Source organism: Rhinoderma darwinii, chromosome 1, assembly GCF_050947455.1.
Source record: "Rhinoderma darwinii isolate aRhiDar2 chromosome 1, aRhiDar2.hap1, whole genome shotgun sequence".
NCBI lineage: Eukaryota > Metazoa > Chordata > Amphibia > Anura > Rhinodermatidae > Rhinoderma > Rhinoderma darwinii.
In genome coordinates this window covers 668198391-668215914 of record NC_134687.1, presented here as the reverse complement: position 1 = coordinate 668215914, position 17524 = coordinate 668198391, and the positions used below count along the sequence as shown (strand labels likewise).

The window sequence follows — 17524 nt, the reverse complement described above, 5'->3', positions numbered from 1 at the left end:
TCTCCTCTTGTATCCTCCTGGTACTTTGTGAGGTCACCTCTGTGTTTCTCCTCTTGTATCCTCCTGGTACTGTGTGAGGTCACCTCTGTGTTTCTCCTCTTGTATCCTCCTGGTACTGTGTGAGGTCACCTCTGTGTTTCTCCTCTTGTATCCTCCTGGATCTTTGTGAGGTCACCTCTGTGTTTCTCCTCTTGTATCCTCCTGGATCTTTGTGAGGTCACCTCTGTGTTTCTCCTCTTGTATCCTCCTGGTACTGTGTGAGGTCACCTCTGTGTTTCTCCTCTTGTATCCTCCTGGTACTTTGTGAGGTCACCTCTGTGTTTCTCCTCTTGTATCCTCCTGGTACTTTGTGAGGTCACCTCTGTGTTTCTCCTCTTGTATCCTCCTGGTACTGTGTGAGGTCACCTCTGTGTTTCTCCTCTTGTATCCTCCTGGTACTGTGTGAGGTCACCTCTGTGTTTCTCCTCTTGTATCCTCCTGGATCTTTGTGAGGTCACCTCTGTGTTTCTCCTCTTGTATCCTCCTGGTACTGTGTGAGGTCACCTCTGTGTTTCTCCTCTTGTATCCTCCTGGATCTGTGTGATGTCACCTCTGTGTTTCTCCTCTTGTATCCTCCTGGTACTGTGTGATGTCACCTCTGTGTTTCTCCTCTTGTATCCTCCTGGAACTTTGTGAGGTCACCTCTGTGTTTCTCCTCTTGTATCCTCCTGGTACTGTGTGAGGTCACCTCTGTGTTTCTCCTCTTGTATCCTCCTGGTACTGTGTGATGTCACCTCTGTGTTTCTCCTCTTGTATCCTCCTGGAACTTTGTGAGGTCACCTCTGTGTTTCTCCTCTTGTATCCTCCTGGATCTTTGTGAGGTCACCTCTGTGTTTCTCCTCTTGTATCCTCCTGGATCTTTGTGAGGTCACCTCTGTGTTTCTCCTCTTGTATCCTCCTGGTACTTTGTGATGTCACCTCTGTGTTTCTCCTCTTGTATCCTCCTGGATCTTTGTGAGGTCACCTCTGTGTTTCTCCTCTTGTATCCTCCTGGTACTTTGTGATGTCACCTCTGTGTTTCTCCTCTTGTATCCTCCTGGTACTTTGTGAGGTCACCTCTGTGTTTCTCCTCTTGTATCCTCCTGGTACTGTGTGAGGTCACCTCTGTGTTTCTCCTCTTGTATCCTCCTGGTACTTTGTGAGGTCACCTCTGTGTTTCTCCTCTTGTAGCCTCCTGGCACTTTGTGGGGTCACCTCGGTGTTTGCTCCACCTGTATCCTCTAGATTGTCCTGAGGATGAGTTAGTTCAGTGTCTGGTTCCATGTTCGGTCTGTAAATTCTTGGTGATTTTGGCTGGTGTGAAGGTTGTAGATCTGGTTTTGGTTATGCGTCTTCCGTTGACTTGTGACATCTTCAGGGTTTGGGATTACGCAGTGGCTGCTCTATGGTCATGGGTCATGTACGTGCATGGTCTTGGTAGCTGGAAATGTCTACAGTGATCTTCAGGAAGTCCGGTCTAGAGACATGGAGAACCGTTGGGTGGTTCGCGGATGATCGGTGATGTGTCTATGTACTTGTTCTGTATCCACAGTTGGAGCAGTCAGTGATGTATATATCTGGGGGGCGGACGTGTACATGAGCGGTCTCGGTGTATGTACATTCTTGTGTGAGGCTGCAGGATGAGGTTGGGAATGACTTGGAGAAGTGGTGACGTCTTCCTCCCCCGCCTTCAGTTCCTGACACTTCTCTCTATATATGGACAGTAACACAAGGATCTCGCTGCTTCCTGTGTAAACTGCGTCCTCAGACCTTGTATCCTCCAGTGTATTATAGACAGTCCTGTGAAAAAAAGTAAGTACACCCCATCCAAAGGGTTTGTTTATTTCTCCCTAAGTGTCCGTATCGGCTCTTCAGTCACACAGCAGGTAAAAGTGACCAAAAACTAGAAGAAACTGACCAAGCAAGTCACTGGTCTGACCTTTGCCTCTAGTCCCTGGCAATTGCCCCCCTGGGCTCTAGTCCCTGGCAACTGCCCCCCCCTGGGCTCTAGTCCCTGGCAACTGCCCCCCTGGGCTCTAGTCCCTGGCAACTGCCCCCTCTGTGCTCTACTCCCTGGCAACTGCCCCTTCTGGGCTCTAGTCCCTGGCAACTGCCCCCCTCTGGGCTCTAGTCCCTGGCAACTGCCCCCCTCTGGGCTCTAGTCCCTGGCAACTGCCCCCCTCTGGGCTCTAGTCCCTGGCAACTGCCCCCCTCTGGGCTCTAGTCCCTGGCAACTGCCCCCCTCTGGGCTCTAGTCCCTGGCAACTGCCCCCCTCTGGGCTCTAGTCCCTGGCAACTGCCCCCTTGCATGCACAGCCCATTTTCCATCCCCCTCCACTGCATCTCGATCCGGCTGTGACTTTCAGGAACCCTGTATTTCTCTTCAGCCATTCTTGATGGAGTTTCTGTGATGTTGAGGGTCGTTGTCCTCTTGTAAGGTCGACTTTTCTGCTGAGCTGATGACCGATGGTCTTTAAATTATCCTCCAGCCGTCTCTAGTCCAATCATGAATTCAAAGTGGATTATATGTTGTTATCTGCCCAGGCTCAAACTAAAACCTCTCCACCACCATACTTTACACTGCAGGTATCCGGTTCTTCTGGCCAAATCCTGTCTGAGGTTCCTGCATGATTCTTCTTTTTTTTTTTTTACCGGGGGCAATATAGTGTTACCCTAAAATGTACTTTTTATTTCCTACCGCCATCCCGGCGATCATTGACCAGTCACGTGATCACCGATACCAATAGTTGCTGCTGCCTCTATTCTACACACAACGATCTGAACGGGAGTACAGCACGTCCCTGTATGGAAATAAGACCGGGGCGCAGCATAAAATCACGGAAGTTTTCCGTGGATCGGTTTCGGTGTGAATCCACGTTAGAATCGAGCGATCTGAAGAACCGTGAACTAGGCGTGGTCATCAGGACTAGACTAGCCGGGGCCAGGATTTCCAAAAGCTGCCGACCTTGCGGGTTTTCCCATGTAATGGCCTCGAGTGATGATGGGATCGAGAAAAAACATCCAGCGAGAGGGTCTGGTGGACGTCAACAACTTGCTGAGGAAACCGGAAGGATTCCAGTAGGCAGAAGAACACAAATATCCGATCACTGATCAGTGGAGAGAGATCGCCGGGAGAGGATGAATGGATGAACTGGTCAGGTGTGAACGGTTCCGGCGGTGCAGTAATGGTGCGGGATGTTTTCTCGGCACATCCTGCGGATGGACGTCTGAACAGTAGGAGTTACCTGAGTATTGGGACTGAGCACGTTCCTCCCTTCATGGCGGCTGATTACCCGATAGTAGAAGACACTTTACTTCGAGGACCGATCCTGTCAGCCAATATGTCCTCTCCTGGTGGACTCTACACCGCCATGAATTGCTGCCTTTCTGAAGGAGGTCCTCAGCCATACTAGATGGGGGTCTCTAGTAAAGAAAACGGCACTATACAGCGACATGTGAGAGGACGCACGCCTCAGGCCTCGACCTCCAGTCCGCCATGAATCCCAAAGAACAGACCGCACTCCGTACGATCCCAGGGAACAAAATATACGTCACCCATTAAAGTCCACATATAGGTCCTGGTATATAATGTATGCTGCGCCCTCCGATGTCTCACCACCAGTGTATTATATATGCAGGCTGCGCCCTCACACCACTCTTCCTCCAGTGTAATATATATCTACACTTTTTCTCCAGTGTATTGTGCATATACAGGCAGCGCCCTCAGATCACTTTTCCTCCAGTGTATCGTGTCTGTAGGCTGCACCCTCAGTCCACTTTTCCTCCAGTATATTGTGTAAGTAGGCTGCGCCCTCAGACCGCTTTTCCTCCAGTGTATTGTGTATGTAGGCTGCGCCCTCAGACCACTTTTCCTCCAGTGTAGTGTGTATGTAGGCTGCACCCTAAGACCACTTTTCCTCCAGTGTATTGTGTGTATATATAGGATGCGCCCTCAGACCACTTTTCCTCCAGTATATTGTGTGTATATATAGGATGCGCCCTCAGACCACTTTTCCTCCAGTATAGTGTGTATATATGGGATGCGCCCTCAGACCACTTTTCCTCCAGTATAGTGTGTATATATAGGATGCGCCCTCAGACCACTTTTCCTCCAGTATAGTGTGTATATATAGAATGCGCCCTCAGACCACTTTTCCTCCAGTATAGTGTGCATATATAGGATGCGCCCTCAGACCACTTTTCCTCCAGTTTATTGTGTGCATATATAGGATGCGCCCTCAGACCACTTTTCCTCCAGTATATTGTGTGTGTATATATAGGATGCGCCCTCAGACCACCTTTCCTCCAGTGTATTGTGTGTGTATATATAGGCTGGGCCCTCAGACCACCTTTCCTCCAGTGTATTGTGTATATATAGGATGCGCCCTCAGACCACTTTTCCTCCAGTGTATTGTGTGTATACAGGCTGCGCCCCCAGTCAACTTTTCCTCCAGTGTATTGTGTATATACAGGATGCGCCCTCAGACCACTTTTCCTCCACTGTATTGTGTATATATGGGATGCGCCCTTAGACCACCATTCCTCCAGTGTATTGTGTGTATATAGGATGCGCCCTCAGACCACTTTTCCTCCAGTGTATTGTGTATATATAGGATGCACCCTCAGACCACTTTTCCTCCAGTGTATTGTGTATATACAGGATGCGCCCTCAGACCACTTTTCCTCCAGTGTATTGTGTATATATAGGATGCGCCCTTAGACCACTTTTCCTCCAGTGTATTGTGTATATATAGGATGCGCCCTCAGACCACTTTTCCTCCAGTGTATTGTGTATATATAGGATGCACCCTCAGACCACTTTTCCTCCAGTGTATTGTGTATATACAGGATGCGCCCTCAGACCACTTTTCCTCCAGTGTATTGTGTATATATAGGATGCGCCCTTAGACCACTTTTCCTCCAGTGTATTGTGTATATATAGGATGCGCCCTTAGACCACTTTTCCTCCAGTGTATTGTGTATATGTAGGATGCGCCCTCAGACCACTTTTCCTCCAGTGTATATATAGGATGCGCCCTCAGACCACTTTTCCTCCAGTGTATATATAGGATGCGCCCTCAGACCACTTTTCCTCCAGTGTATTGTGTATATATATGCTGTGCCCTCAGACCACCATTCCTCCAGTGTATTGTGTATATATAGGATGCGCCCTCAGACCACATTTCCTCCAGTGTATTGTGTATATAGGATGCGCCCTCAGACAACTTTTCCTCCAGTGTATTGTGTATATATAGGATACGCCCTCAGACCACTTTTCCTCCAGTGTATTGTGTATATACAGGATGCGCCCTCAGACCACTTTTCCTCCAGTGTATTGTGTGTATATATAGGATACGCCCTCAGACCACTTTTCCTCCAGTTTATTGTGTATATATAGGATGCGCCCTCAGACCACTTTTCCTCCAGTGTATTGTGTATATATAGGATGCGCCCTCAGACCACTTTTCCTCCAGTGTATTGTGTATATATAGGATGCGCCCTCAGACCACTTTTCCTCCAGTGTATTGTGTGTATATATAGGATACACCCTCAGACCTGGCTGTTACGCTGCTTACGGAAGTCATTTTACCAGCTTGGGGTGTAGGTAGAACGATTGTTCTCTGCAGAATTGGAACATGAACCTCTCCACAAGAGAGCGGTGAATGTACCCAATTTATGTCCAGGGCCTGGGTATCTGTGGGACTGGTGGTGGGGGTGTTGGTTGCTATACATGGGGCACGTGTGTAGAGTAATTGTAGGACTGTACCTGCATGGGACTGGTGGTGGGGGTGTTGGTCGCTACACCTGGGGCATGTGTGTAGAGTAATTGTGGGACTGGTGGTGGGGGTGTTGGTCGCTACACCTGAGGCACATGTGTAGAGTAATTGTAGGACGGGACTGGTGGTGGGGGTGTTGGTCGCTATACATGGGGCACATGTGTAGAGTAATTCTAGGACTGTTCCTGCATGGGACGTGGTGGGGGTGTCGGTCACTGCACTTGGGGTACATGTGTAGAGTAATTGTAGGACTGTACCTGCTTGGGACTGGTGGTGGGGGTGTTGGTCACTACTCCTGGGGCACATGTGTAGAGTAATTGTAGGACGGGACTGGTGGTGGGGGTGTTGGTCGCTATACATGGGGCACATGTGTAGAGTAATTGTAGGACTGTTCCTGCATGGGACTGGTGGTGGGGGTGTTGGTCGCTATACATGGGGCACATGTGTAGAGTAATTGTAGGACTGTTCCTGCATGGCACTGGTGGTGGGGGTGTTGGTCGCTACACCTGGGGCATATGTGTAGAGTAATTGTGGGACTGGGGGTGTTGGTTGCTATTCCTGGGGCACATGTGTAGAGTAATTGTAGGACCGGACTGGTGGTGGGGGTGTTGGTCGCTGCACCTGGGGCATATGTGTAGAGTAATTGTAGGACTGTTCATGCATGGGACTGGTGGTGGGGGTGTTGGTTGCTATACATGGGGCACATGTGTAGAGTAATTGTAGAACTGTTCCTGCATGGGACTGGTGGTGGGGGTGTTGGTCGCTACACCTGGGTCATGTGTGTAGAGTAATTGTAGGACTGTTCCTGCATGGGACCACATCATGGTGAAGCGGGAAGGAAATTAATGTGCGGAGTCTTGATAAGTAAGACGTCTGAGTCATATCACCGGAAAACCACGAGAAGAACAAAGCGTGCAAGTAACTGGGGGAGAGCCGCTTCATATATTGTGGCGTTAAGACTGGCTGTTCTGGTCCTGTACATGTCACCTTTTTATGTAGGTCATACGCTGGTACGTCACCTACATGTCACCTCTGTGTAGGTCATACGCTTGTATATTACATACATGTCACCTCTGTGTAGGTCATACGCTGGTATATCACCTACATGTCACCTCTGTGTAGGTCATATGCTGGTACGTCACCTACATGTCACCTCTGTGTAGGTCATACACTCGTATATCACATACATGTCGCCCCTGTGTAGGTCATACGCTGGTATATCACATACATGTCACCCCTGTGTAGGTCATACGCTGGTATATCACATACATGTCACCCCTGTGTAGGTCATACGCTGGTATATCACATACAGGTCACCCCTGTGTAGGTCATACGCTGGTATATCACATACAGGTCACCTCTGTGTGGTCATAAGCTGGTATATCACATACATGTCACCCCTGTGTAGGTCATACGCTGGTATATCACATACATGTCACCCCTGTGTAGGTCATACGCTGGTATATTACATACAGGTCAGCTCTGTGTAGGTCATATGCTGGTATATTACATACAGGTCACCTCTGTGTAGGTCATACGCTGGTATATCACATACATGTCACCTCTGTGTAGGTCATACGCTGGTACATCACATACAGGTCACCTCTGTGTAGGTCATACGCTGGTATATCACATACATGTCACCCCTGTGTAGGTCATATGCTGGTATATCACATACATGTCACCCCTGTGTAGGTCATACGCTCATATATAACATACATGTCACCCCTGTGTAGGTCATACGCTCGTATATCACCTACATGTCACCTCTGTGTAGGTCATACGCTGGTATATCACATACAGGTCACCGCTGCGTAGGTCATACGCTCATATATAACATACATGTCACCTCTGTGTAGGTCATACGCTCGTATATCACATACATGTCACCCCTGTGTAGGTCATACGCTCGTATATCACATACATGTCACCCCTGTGTAGGTCATACGCTCGTATATCACATACATGTCACCCCTGTGTAGGTCATACGCTTGTATATCACATACATGTCACCTCTGTGTAGGTCATATGCTGGTATATCACATATGTCACCTCTGTGTAGGTCATACGCTGGTATATCACATACAAGTCACCCCTGTGTAGGTCATACGCTGGTATATCACATATGTCACCTCTGTGTAGGTCATACGCTCGTATATCACATACATGTCACCTCTGTGTAGGTCATACGCTGGTATATCACCTACATGTCACCTCTGTGTAGGTCATACGCTGGTATATCACCTACATGTCACCTCTGTGTAGGTCATACGCTGGTATATCACATACATGTCACCTCTGTGTAGGTCATACGCTGGTATATCACATACATGTCACCTCTGTGTAGGTCATACGCTGGTATATCACATACATGTCACCCCTGTGTAGGTCATACGCTCGTATATCACATACATGTCACCTCTGTGTAGGTCATACGCTGGTATATCACATATATGTCACCTCTGTGTAGGTCATACGCTGGTATGTCACCTCTGTGTAGGTCATACGCTGGTATATCACCTACATGTCACCTCTGTGTAGGTCATACACTGGTATATCACCTACATGTCACCTCTGTGTAGGTCATACGCTGGTATATCACCTACATGTCACCTCTGTGTAGGTCATACGCTGGTATATCACCTACATGTCACCTCTGTGTAGGTCATACGCTGGTATATCACCTACATGTCACCTCTGTGTAGGTCATACACTGGTATATTACATACATGTCACCTCTGTGTAGGTCATACGCTGGTATATCACATACATGTCGCCTCTGTGTAGGTCATACGCTCGTATGTCACATACATGTCCCCTCTGTCTGGATATTACTACATAAAGTCGGAAGCTTTATCGTGGTGTGACCATAGTATTGATCCTCTTCCTCTTTCTCCTCAGGTGTTTCCCATAGAGTAGTTCCCCCACCCCTGCTGCAGTCATGGTGGCGCTATCATTAAAGATCAGTATTGGCAATGTGGTGAAGACGATGCAATTTGAACCGTCCACTATGATTTATGACGCCTGTCGTATCATCCGGGAGCGCGTCCCTGAGGCGCAGATGGGCCAGCGTGAGTATCATTTACTTCATTGGGCTATTAGATGGGGATCTGGGGTCAGGTATGTGGTGGCATTGGGAATCCATGCAGGAAAGGGTTAAGTTCTTCTCCATTGTCGCCAGGCAGACAGATGATACCAAACACTATAATTGTCCTCAGACCTGCAGGCCCTCTGTGGGTGGCCGCTCAATCTTGTCCTGCTCCAAATATAGGCGCTGCCGGTATCTGTGCGCGCACAATAAAGGGGCTTCTAGTCACCCAAATCCTACAAAAGGTCACGTCCGAAGATCTCCTTACCTGGACTTCTCCTACCTCACAAGATCTTCAAGTAGTGTCAATGGGATGATGAGCAGCCTTAGAAGGTCTGAACGCTTCCCATCGGGCTGTGACCCCTAACAAAATCTGTGGGTTCCCAGCTCACACCAGTCGAATTCTGAATGCCCACCAGTCATAGTCTCTGTACTATATTGTGTAGAATTATATGATCGATCAGGAGATTAAAGATGGGTCTGTCATTTTTTTTTTTTTTAAGCTTTCTTGAGCAAAAGTGAAATAGAGATGGCTGTGGGATCACCTGGCTGAGCTCGGTATATGGGGGTGGTGGGATCACGGGGTATGAGTTCTTGGTGGGAGCAGTAGTATAGCTGGAGATGGGATTGTTGGCTTTTGTGAAGCCTCTTTTGGAGGGAGGTGGAATTGCTGTAATGAGGTCCCTTCAGGAGAGTAGTGGATTTGCTTTGGGCTGAGGTCTCTATGGGAGGGTGCTGTGATTGCTGGGATGACGTCACTATGGGAGGGTGCTGTGATTGCTGGGGTGAGGTCTCTATGGGAGGGTGCTGTGATTGCAGGGCTGAGGTCTCTATGGGAGGTTGGTGTGATCGCTGGGCTGAGGTCTCTATAGGAGGGTGGTGTGATCGCTGGTCCGAGGTCTTTATGGGAGGGTGGTGTGATCGCTGGGCTGAGATCGCCATGGGAGGGTGGTGTGATCGCTGGGCTGAGGTCTTTATGGGAGGGAGGTGTGACTGAGGTCTTTATGGGAGGGAGGTGTGATTGCTGGGCTGAGGTCTCTATGGGAGGGTAGTGTGATCGCTGAGTTGAGGTCTCAATGGGAGGGTGGTTTGATTGCAGGGCTGAGGTCTCTATGGGAGGTTGGTGTGATCGCTGGGCTGAGGTCTTTATGGGAGGGTGGTGTGATCGCTGGGGTGAGGTCTCTATGGGAGGGTGGTGTGATCGCTGGGCTGAGGTCTCTATGGGAGGGTAGTGTGATTGCTGGGGTGAGGTCTCTATGAAGAGGGGTGTGATTGCAGGGCTGAGGTCTCTATGGGAGGGTGATGTGATCGCTGGGCTGAGGTCTTTATGGGAGGGTGGTGTGATTGCTGGGGTGAGGTCTTTATCAGAGGGTGGTGTGATCGCTGGTCTGAGGTCTCTGAGAGGGTGGTATAATTGCAGGGCTGAGGTCTCTATGGGAGGGTGGTGTGATCGCTGGGCTGAGGTCTCTATGGGAGGGTGGTGTGATCGCTGGGCTGAGGTCTATGGGAGGGTGGTGTGATTGCTGGGGTGAGGTCTCTATTAAGTGGGGTGTGATTGCTGGGGTGAAGTCTCTATGGGAGGGTGCTGTGATTGCTGGGATGACATCACTATGGGAGGGTGGTGTGATCGCTGAGATGACGTCACTATGGGAGGGTGGTGTGATCGCTGCGGTGGGGTCTCTAGGGGTTGGTTGTGGGGTAACGGGTAAAATCTCTATGGGAGGGTAGTGTGTTTGCTGAGGTGAGGTTGCTATAGCTCGTGATGGGGTTTCTGGAGAGAGGTCACTACAGGAGTGTAGTGGATTCTCTTCTATGGGAGGGTGGTGTGATCGCTGGGCTGAGGTCTCTATGGGTTGATTGTGGGATCGCTGGGGTGACGTCACTATGGGAGGGTGGTAGGGTCTCTAGGGGTTGGTTGTGGGGTAACTGGGGTAATATCTCGTGGGTTAGCTGAGGTGAGGTTGCTATAGCTCGTGATGGGGTTTCTGGAGAGAGGTCACTACAGGAGTGTAGTGGATTCTCTTCTATGAGAGGGTGGTGGGATCTATGGTTCTTATCCCTTAGGACTTCTTTAAAATAAAATCTGTGATTGACGAATATCCGCCAGTTCCCAGGTCTTTAAATTGTGATTTTTGGGTAGGTACTCGCCTCCACAATACACTGCATTTTATCACATTATGGAGTGTTATGCGTCTTGGGGTCTCTGGATCTCATCTGTCGGTTTTATTTTTTAGCCAATGACTTCGGTCTCTTCTTATCCGATGAGGATCCCAAGAAAGGAATTTGGCTGGAGGCTGGGAAGGCGCTGGACTATTACATGTTACGTAATGGGGTGAGTGATCGCACATGTTTCATCATTATTCTTGCTGGTGGTCCCTGATTCCACTTGTGTCCTGCATTGTCACCACGTCCTCACTAGACACATCTGTAAAATATGGACTGTAGTCCTTTCACTCATCCACGTCCCCTAGTCCTATGTTCTCTAAGAATTGTCCCTTGCAGTCATGTGACCTCCCCTCATAGTCCTGTCCGGGACCCGTGCCATGTAGTCATGTGACCCCCCCCCTCTTAGTCTTGTGTCGGATCCGTGACCTGCTCACTTCCATTATTCCTTCCCTGCACACAGGACACATTGGAATACAGGAAGAAACAGCGTCCTCTGAAGATCCGTATGTTGGATGGGACAGTGAAAACAGTGATGGTGGACGACTCCAAGACTATGAGCGACTTATTGATGACCATCTGTGCTCGTATCGGTAAGACGTAGATTCTGGTGCAGTCTCTCCTTTTTCTCTAATAGGTGATTTGAGTGCGTCCATTAGTCAGAAGACCGCACAGGAGTGAGAGGGTGGAATAGGACGCATCGCACTGATCTGCTTCCCACCCAAACATGCACACTACGATGAAGTACTAAATACTGTAAGGCTGACTACAAAGATCAGAAGATACTTCAGTACGATCAACGGGGGGGGTGGGATGTAGCGTAGTACACCAGTAGTATCAGCGGAGAGTGGGATGTAGTGTAGTATATCAGTAGTATCAGCAGGGTGTGGGATATAGTGTAGTACATCAGTAGTATCAGCAGGGTGTGGGATATAGTGTAGTACATCAGTAGTATCAGCAGGGTGTGGGATATACTGTAGTACATCAGTAGTATCAGCGGAGTGTGGGATATAGTGTAGTACATCAGTAGTATCAGCAGGGTGTGGGATATAGTGTAGTACATCAGTAGTATCAGCAGGGTGTGGGATATAGTGCAGTACATCAGTAGTATCAGCAGGGCGTGGGATGTAGTGTAGTACATCAGTAGTATCAGCAGGGTGTGGGATATAGTGTAGTACATCAGTAGTATCAGCAGGGTGTGGGATATAGTGTAGTACATCAGTAGTATCAGCAGGGTGTGGGATATAGTGTAGTACATCAGTAGTATCAGCAGGGTGTGGGATTTAGTGTAGTACATCAGTAGTATCAGCAGGGCGTGGGATGTAGTGCAGTACATTAGTAGTATCAGTAGGGCGTGGGATGTAGTGTAGTAGATTAGCAGTATCTGTGGAGGGTGGGATATAGTGCAGTACATCAGTAGTATCAGCAGGGGGTGGGATATAGTACAGTACATCATTAGTATCAGAAGGATGTGGGATATACTGTAGTACATCAGTAGTATCAGCAGGATGTGGGATATAGTGTAGTACATCAGTAGTATCAGCAGGGTGTGGGATATAGTGTAGTACATCAGTAGTATCAGCAGGGTGTGGGATATAGTGTAGTACATCAGTAGTATCAGCAGGGCGTGGGATGTAGTGCAGTACGTCAGTAGTATCAGCAGGGCGTGGGATGTAGTGCAGTACATCAGTAGTATCAGCAGGGTGTGGGATATAGTGTAGTACATCAGTAGTATCAGCAGGGTGTGGGATATAGTGTAGTACATCAGTAGTATCAGCAGGGTGTGGGATATAGTGCAGTACATCAGTAGTATCAGCAGGGTGTGGGATATAGTGTAGTACATCAGTAGTATCAGCAGGGCGTGGGATGTAGTGCAGTACATCAGTAGTATCAGCTGGGTGTGGGATATAGTGCAGTACATTAGTAGTATCAGCAGGGCGTGGGATGTAGTGTAGTAGATTAGCAGTATCTGTGGAGGGTGGGATATAGTGCAGTACATCAGTAGTATCAGCAGGGCGTGGGATGTAGTGTAGTACATCAGTAGTATCAGCAGGGCGTGGGATGTAGTGTAGTACGTCAGTAGTATCAGCAGGGGGTGGGATGTAGTGCAGTACATCAGTAGTATCAGCGGGGTGTGGGATATAGTGCAGTACATCAGTAGTATCAGCGGAGTGTGGGATATAGTGCAGTACATCAGTAGTATCAGCAGGGGGTGGGATATAGTGCAGTACATCAGTAGTATCAGCGGGGTGTGGGATATAGTGCAGTACATCAGTAGTATCAGCGGGGTGTGGGATATAGTGCAGTACATCAGTAGTATCAGCAGGGCGTGGGATGTAGTGTAGTAGATTAGCAGTATCCGTGGAGGGTGGGATATAGTGCAGTACGTCAGTAGTATCAGCAGGGCGTGGGATGTAGTGTAGTACATCAGTAGTATCAGCAGGGTGTGGGATATAGTGTAGTACATCAGTAGTATCAGCGGAGTGTGGGATGTAGTGTAGTACATCAGTAGTATCAGCAGGGTGTGGGATATAGTGTAGTACATCAGTAGTATCAGCGGAGCGTGGGATGTAGTGTAGTACATCAGTAGTATCAGCGGAGTGTGGGATGTAGTGTAGTACATCAGTAGTATCAGCGGAGTGTGGGATGTAGTGTAGTACATCAGTAGTATCAGCAGGGCGTGGGATGTAGTGCAGTACATCAGTAGTATCAGCTGGGTGTGGGATATAGTGCAGTACATTAGTAGTATCAGCAGGGCATGGGATGTAGTGTAGTAGATTAGCAGCATCTGTGGAGGGTGGGATATAGTGCAGTACATCAGTAGTATCAGCAGGGCGTGGGATGTAGTGTAGTACATCAGTAGTATCAGCAGGGCGTGGGATGTAGTGTAGTACGTCAGTAGTATCAGCAGGGTGTGGGATATAGTGTAGTACATCAGTAGTATCAGCGGGGTGTGGGATATAGTGCAGTACATCAGTAGTATCAGCGGAGTGTGGGATATAGTGCAGTACATCAGTAGTATCAGCAGGGGGTGGGATATAGTGCAGTACATCAGTAGTATCAGCGGGGTGTGGGATATAGTGCAGTACATCAGTAGTATCAGCAGGGTGTGGGATATAGTGCAGTACATCAGTAGTATCAGCAGGGCGTGGGATGTAGTGTAGTAGATTAGCAGTATCCGTGGAGGGTGGGATATAGTGCAGTACGTCAGTAGTATCAGCAGGGCGTGGGATGTAGTGTAGTACATCAGTAGTATCAGCAGGGTGTGGGATATAGTGTAGTACATCAGTAGTATCAGCGGGGTGTGGGATATAGTGCAGTACATCAGTAGTATCAGCAGGGGGTGGGATGTAGTGCAGTACATCAGTAGTATCAGCGGGATGTGGGATGTAGTGTAGTAGATTAGCTGTATCCGTGGAGGGTGGGATATAGTGCAGTACATCAGTAGTATCAGCAGGGGGTGGGGTGTAGTGTAGTACATCAGTAGTATCAGCGGAGCGTGGGATGTAGTGTAGTACATCAGTAGTATCAGCGGAGCGTGGGATGTAGTGTAGTACATCAGTAGTATCAGCCGAGTGTGGGATGTAGTGTAGTACATCAGTAGTATCAGCAGGCAATAGAAACTGGGGAGGGAACCTCCAGCTCACCTGACACACTCCTGTGTGTTTGTAGATAGCACTCGGATCCTCGTGTCGGCACACGGTGGATAAGCAAGAAGAGGAAGGATACAGCCAAGTTTAAGGACGCGGCAGTCGTCCGAAACGCGTAGGCCCCGAGGACAATACCTCCACTTTCTTACACACCCAGGACTTATACAACTGGACTTCCTTTTAACCGACACCATTAAACTTGGAACAGAAAATCCATTTTAAACTTGACTCTGCGCTGGATCCTATCCTTCCTCTTCTTGAGTATCAGCAGGATGTGGGATATAGTGCAGTACATCAGTAGTATCAGCGGGGTGTGGGATATAGTGCAGTACATCAGTAGTATCAGTGGGAGGTGGGATGTAGTGCAGTACATCAGTAGTATCAGTGGGGGGTGGTCTTTAACCAGTCACAGGTGTGTGATGCGAAGTTGCAGTAGTTACATGTTTTTCTCCCCTCCAGGTATCACCAATTATGATGAGTATTCCCTGGTGCGGGAGGTGCTAGAGGAGAAGAAGGAAGAGATCACTGGGACATTGAAACGAGACAAAACTCTCCTGAGAGACGACAAGAAGATGGAAAAACTAAAGCAGAAGCTTCACACTGATGATGAATGTGAGTGTGGCCCCTGGTCTGTGTGTGATCCTGCCACTGTCTTCATGTGGTCAGAATTCACTATTATACAACGAAATGTTAATGAATAGTATCCTGCTGTTACCTGCCTGGCAGGAGAGCATGCTGTGACCCATGGGGCTGAGGAGCCTGGCAAGAGAGACTGCTGTGACCTGCCTGGTAGGAGAGCCTTTTGTGACCCACGGGGCTTAGGAGCCTGGCAGGAGAGCCTGCTGTGACCCATGGGGCCGAGGAGCCTGGCAGGAGAGACTGCTGTGACCTGCCTGGTAGGAGAGCCTTTTGTGACCCACGGGGCTTAGGAGCCTGGCAGGAGAGCTTTTTGTGACCCACGGGGCTTAGGAGCCTGGCAGGAGAGCCTGCTGTGACCCACGGGGCTTTGGAGCCTGGCAGGAGAGCCTGCTATGACCCACGGGTCCGAGGAGCCTGGCAGGAGAGACTGCTGTGACCTGCCTGGTAGGAGAGCCTTTTGTGACCCACGGGGCTTAGGAGCCTGGCAGGAGAGCCTTTTGTGACCCACGGGGCTTAGGAGCCTGGCAGGAGAGCCTGCTGTGACCCACGGGGCCGAGGAGCTTGGCAGGACAGCCTGCTGTGACCCACGGGTCTGAGGAGCTTGGCAGGAGAGCCTGCTGTGACCCACGGGTCCGAGGAGCCTGGCAGGAGAGCCTGCTGTGACCCACGGGTCCGAGGAGCCTGGCAGGAGAGCCTGCTGTGACCCACGGGTCCGAGGAGCCTGGCAGGAGAGCCTGCTGTGACCCACGGGTCCGAGGAGCCTGGCAGGAGAGCCTGCTGTGACCCACGGGTCCGAGGAGCCTGGCAGGAGAGCCTGCTGTGACCCACGGGGCCGAGGAGCTTGGCAGGAGAGCCTGCTGTGACCCACGGGTCTGAGGAGCTTGGCAGGAGAGCCTGCTGTGACCCACGGGTCCGAGGAGCCTGGCAGGAGAGCCTGCTGTGACCCACGGGTCCGAGGAGCCTGGCCGGAGAGCCTGCTGTGACCCACGGGTCCGAGGAGCCTGGCAGGAGAGCCTGCTGTGACCCACGGGTCCGAGGAGCCTGGCAGGAGAGCCTGCTGTGACCCACGGGTCTGAGGAGCTTGGCAGGAGAGCCTGCTGTGACCCACGGGTCTGAGGAGCTTGGCAGGAGAGCCTGCTGTGACCCACGGGGCCGAGGAGCCTGGCCGGAGAGCCTGCTGTGACCCACGGGGCCGAGGAGCCTGGCCGGAGAGCCTGCTGTGACCCACGGGGCCGAGGAGCCTGGCCGGAGAGCCTGCTGTGACCCACGGGGCCGAGGAGCCTGGCCGGAGAGCCTGCTGTGACCCACGGGGCCGAGGAGCCTGGCCGGAGAGCCTGCTGTGACCCACGGGGCCGAGCAGCCTGGCAGAAGAGCCTTCTGTGACCCACGGGGCCGAGCAGCTTGGCAGGAGAGCCTTCTGTGACCCCCGGGGCTGAGCAGCTTGGCAGGAGGGACACTACTTTTGTACCGCTCTGATGTTTACCCTAAATCTTTCTCCACGTAAAGTCCCCTTCATCTGAATGATTAATCGCATAGAATCTTGTCTTTCCCAGTGAGCAGTCATGAATAAATTTGGCACGTTTTTTAAATTGGTGAAGGTCCAAGCTGACAGGCTCCAAGGATGATGTGTCCAAATATACATGGTCAAGTCCAGAAGTATTCGGACAGTGACACAATGTTCATCACTACTCCTCTGTACATTGTATGTGCGTGAAGTGGAGACTTTCAACTTTAAAGGGGTTTAGCAACAATCTTGAATGAACCGTTTTGGGTTTGCCGCCATTTTCCATGGTCCCTCCAGCGTCACAGGCTCAGAAGTACTTGGAGAACGTAACATAATAATAAATATCAGGATTCTTATCAATACTTGGATGTAGTCCCCGTTGGCCTGGACCCCACCACAGGCTGGGTCTCCTCCACGAGAAGCTTCGTCTTTACTGCAGGCGTCTTCACTCGCTGCTTGTTTTTGTCTCTGCCTTTTAGTCTGGTCTTCAGTAAGGGAAAAGCTCGGTTTGAGGTCCGGTGAAGTCTTCCATGTCTTTGCCCATTTTTTGCTAGACTCCTTTAAGACAAAGAGCAGGAAAAGTGTTAAAATAACCATAAACCCCCAGCCGATCTTCACTTGGCTGCAATGATGTGCCCGTATACCCACTCAGCGATCTATGGCAAGACTTATATCGAGATGTTCC

General features: G+C 50.0%; 1 protein-coding gene across 2 annotated transcripts in view; it reads left to right on the top strand.

Annotated features, from left to right (window-relative positions):
* The window catches only part of TLN1 (talin 1), a 69895-nt gene that overhangs the window by 10738 nt on the left and 41633 nt on the right, over positions 1-17524 (top strand). For both annotated transcript variants that reach the window (XM_075844404.1, XM_075844398.1), the window contains exons 2-5: positions 8697-8866; positions 11118-11215; positions 11510-11639; positions 15156-15308. In XM_075844404.1, coding sequence (XP_075700519.1) covers positions 8737-8866; positions 11118-11215; positions 11510-11639; positions 15156-15308 — 511 coding nt within the window. In that variant the 5' untranslated portion in view covers positions 8697-8736. The remainder of the gene's footprint in view (positions 1-8696; positions 8867-11117; positions 11216-11509; positions 11640-15155; positions 15309-17524) is intronic.